This window comes from Pygoscelis adeliae, unplaced genomic scaffold, assembly GCF_000699105.1.
Source record: "Pygoscelis adeliae isolate BGI_AS28 unplaced genomic scaffold, ASM69910v1 Scaffold436, whole genome shotgun sequence".
Taxonomy (NCBI): Eukaryota; Metazoa; Chordata; class Aves; order Sphenisciformes; family Spheniscidae; genus Pygoscelis; species Pygoscelis adeliae.
Window position 1 is genome coordinate 1,404,124 of NW_008825051.1, and position 3,355 is coordinate 1,407,478.

General features: G+C 52.1%; 1 protein-coding gene across 2 annotated transcripts in view; it reads left to right on the top strand.

The window, feature by feature from the left end:
* Positions 1-3,355, top strand: part of RGS3 (regulator of G-protein signaling 3) — a 64,963-nt gene that overhangs the window by 24,406 nt on the left and 37,202 nt on the right. For both annotated transcript variants that reach the window (XM_009326371.1, XM_009326372.1), the window contains one exon: positions 928-968. In XM_009326371.1, coding sequence (XP_009324646.1) covers positions 928-968 — 41 coding nt within the window. The remainder of the gene's footprint in view (positions 1-927; positions 969-3,355) is intronic.

The window sequence follows — 3,355 nt, forward strand, 5'->3', positions numbered from 1 at the left end:
GGAATGCCTTTTTGTTGGGGACAGGGAACACTAGGTCTGCGGGAACCAGGCTGGTGGAGCAGCTGGAACATAACACATCCCCTGGGATAGCTGGCAGCAAGATGGGGAGCTGAACCGGGCTGCTCTGTGACTTAGCAAGACATGGATCGCAATGTTGGTCATTGCATTGCCTCCAGCACCATCTCCTCTCCAAAAGCTGTGGAAGTGCAAATCCCTTGGCCAGGTCTCCTGAGTGGCACCACGCTGGCGGGAGCTTGGGGAGTTTGCCCTCAGCCCGATGGAGCAGGATGAGCTCTCGCCCCTGCCCCATGTCAGCTGCTTCCCATTGCCCTGGGATTCGGCTCCATCTCCTTGGAGAGGCACCAGCCCCAACAACTGGCACTGATGGAGGCTGGGACAGACAGCACTAGACAGAGCTACCACCAGCCGGGAGGAAAGCTTGGGGCAAGAAGCTGGGAATGAGCAAGGACGTAGGAACAGGCGCTGCTCTGGTTAGTCCTGGGAGGAAAGCGTCCACAGAGGTAAGATGGGAGAGACCCGACCCCGGTGCCCAGGATGGCTGCATGGGCGCTGCGGAACCTCCGCAGCCCCCGTGAAGGAGTCGGGCTGCACGTGCCATGGCAGGTCGGGCAGAAGAGCCTGAGCGTGGCCTCTGAATGAAACAAACCTCCTTCCAAAAGGACAAACCCAAAGGAGAAGCTGTGATAGCGCAGTGAGTCCACGCAAGATGCCATGCAATGCAGCCTGCCCAGCGCATGGCCCCTGCAGATGCAGCATACATCACTCCCAGATCACAGCCTGGTACTGTAGGATGACAACAATAAATATTCATTAAATGCTGTCTCTTAGCCAGTTCCTCTGCCAGTGTCTCTGCTTGTAGAAATGCAGTTGTAGCTTAATTTTGATCCTGTTTTTTCTTCTTTATAGGTTCAGAAGATAGGAAATTCTGCATCCTTTACCTTGCAGAGGTGAGTGGTGCTGTTTTCCAAATTAACTTTCTAGTGGGAGCTGAACATGTACTAACAACTCTGATCCTTTCTGCTGGGCAAGGAGCACTGAACGGGCTGATTTTAACTTCCTTTCTAATTAATTTGCCAGAGGTCTGGAAAGGAAGCATAACGACTGTAGCCAGAATATATTAGTAAGAAGCTGCTAAAAGGAATCTGTGAACGGGGAGGCTGGGCAGCACTGAGACAGGTTTGCTTTTCCCCTTCCCCCTGTGCGCAGTAGGTGGATCTTCCTCCACGCATCTCACTTTCGATTTATCTTGGGATTCTTTTGCCTGGGGGCAGATTTCCTTGCCAACTGTTTTGTCTTTATTTTTTAGGCATCTTGCTTTTCTTGTCTTCAAGCACCCAGGTTTGAAGCCCTCAAATAAAACAAGGAAGCTCAGTCTAAAAGACATATAATCATAGCTCTAAAAACGCATGTGGCTGGTACACGGCTAAATGTTCCAAACAGAATTGCAATCACTCAGACATTGGCACAGTTATGTTTGTGTCATGAAGCAGCCAAGGAGACTGCAAAATGGGTTCACAGTGACTGGACCACCTAATCATGGAATGCTGTGGCTTTTTTTCTTTTTCAAGTGACTTTACTGTCTTCCTGGTTTCAAGGCCTTGTATTTTCAGGGGTGGAAATTTGGATCTGGGAAAGCTCCCCAGGGCGTAGAGGAGAAAGGCAAACATTGCTCAGCAGCACCGCGAAATAATAAGCTATTGTGAAAGTTGGATGAAAATGTTCAGAATGAAAGTTGTTCACCTTGTGTGGCTGGGATTTGGGCCAAAGCACGACTTGCTGCGTAACCATGGGCTGACGAGTTCTCTCTCACATTTCCCTCTTTGTTCCTTCCTTGTCTCCTCATTTCTTCCTGGGGCGGTGGGGCAGGAGCTGCCTCCTCGCGGGTTTGCTCAGTGCGTGTCCCAGTGTAACATCAGACTTGCGTGATGCCTCCCTACCCAGCTAATCCTGTGCTGTGACTCAGAAAGGCTGCGATGGGTGTTCGTCAGTGACATCCCGACAGCGGGATGAGGCACTCCTCCATTTTCTCATACATTTGGAAAAATGCATTTGGAGCCTGACATTTAGTTCAGAAGCTTTGGGCCCCTAAGTAGAAGTGAGTGAAAGAGAACTGTCTGCATTTCATGAGATCTTGGGAAGAGAAGACTTGTCTTTGTCAAGACGTAATGAAGTGCTTAGCTTTCTTCTGGCGGGCTTAAATGGCTCTTAAAGCTCTGGTGACTGACATCTGTGGCATCCATTGGAATTGGAGTGTAGTAGTTGTATAGAAAATGTGAAATATTTGCTTTCCTACATGCATGCTCCCCCACAGAGGACAGTAGGTCTGGACAGGCCATGATTATGGGATTCTGCAAACCCCTTCTTGTTCCCCCTGTCCGCCCGAGGTATTTTGGAGCAGGTTGCAAGTGGAGCAGGAGCTTTGCAACCCGTGGTGACCGGCAGGTCTGCCACATGCCCCTACCCCAAGGGTGGCTGCTCACACCCTGCCCTGTGCCAGCCCACGGCTTTCAGGTGACATCGGGGCAGCCCCTGGCTCAAAGATGGCATCCTGCTGAGCAGGACATTCCCTCCTGGACCCCTCGGGATTGCTTTCAGGCTGGTGGTCTGCACTGAACTAGGGAAATCAGGCTGACATGAGATCTGCCTGCGGGTAGGTAGGGAGGCGATTCTCCAGCTGTGTGGTTTGGCTGGGTCTTTCCTGCAAGGAAGGGAGAAGGTGGCTTTTATGTGTCCACCATGGCTGCGCAGCATGGATAGAAACAGCTGGCTTCAAGGTTAAGGGAACAGTGCGCTTCCAGCCGTAAGTCTCACCAGACTCTCCAGCAATGGGCAATTTTGGTTCAAAAGGGGAAGCTGAGGCACAGAGAGGGGGACGTGCCTATGAGTCAGCAGCGAGCCAGGGCAGGACGGTGCCCTCCTGACTTCCCCACGGCTGCTCTTCTGGGAAACGGTGACCTGCAATTCTGAGAGCCACGTGGAGCAGGTGACCAGGCTGCAACGACACGGGCTGGTGGTTAAAGCATGAGTGCAGAACCTCTCACTTTTGCAGTGCAGGGGTTGTGTGGCTCAATGAACTGTCCTCGGTGGAGGCAGACCTCAGGCGAACGGAGACAAGCTCTTCTTAGATGATGGGATGCTGTCGTGGGAGCCAGCCTGGGAGCATTTAAGCGTCGTCTTCCTGCGGGGAAGCTAAGAAGAGAGTCACCTTCAGGTCATCCCTCTTTTCTCCTTTGCGTTAACTTTTCAGGAGCAAAGCTTGAGTTACAGGGTTGTGGGGCTGTCACCAGGAAATTTTAAGTCTTGGCAGCCTGCGGGAGGGAGGGGACGGTCCCCC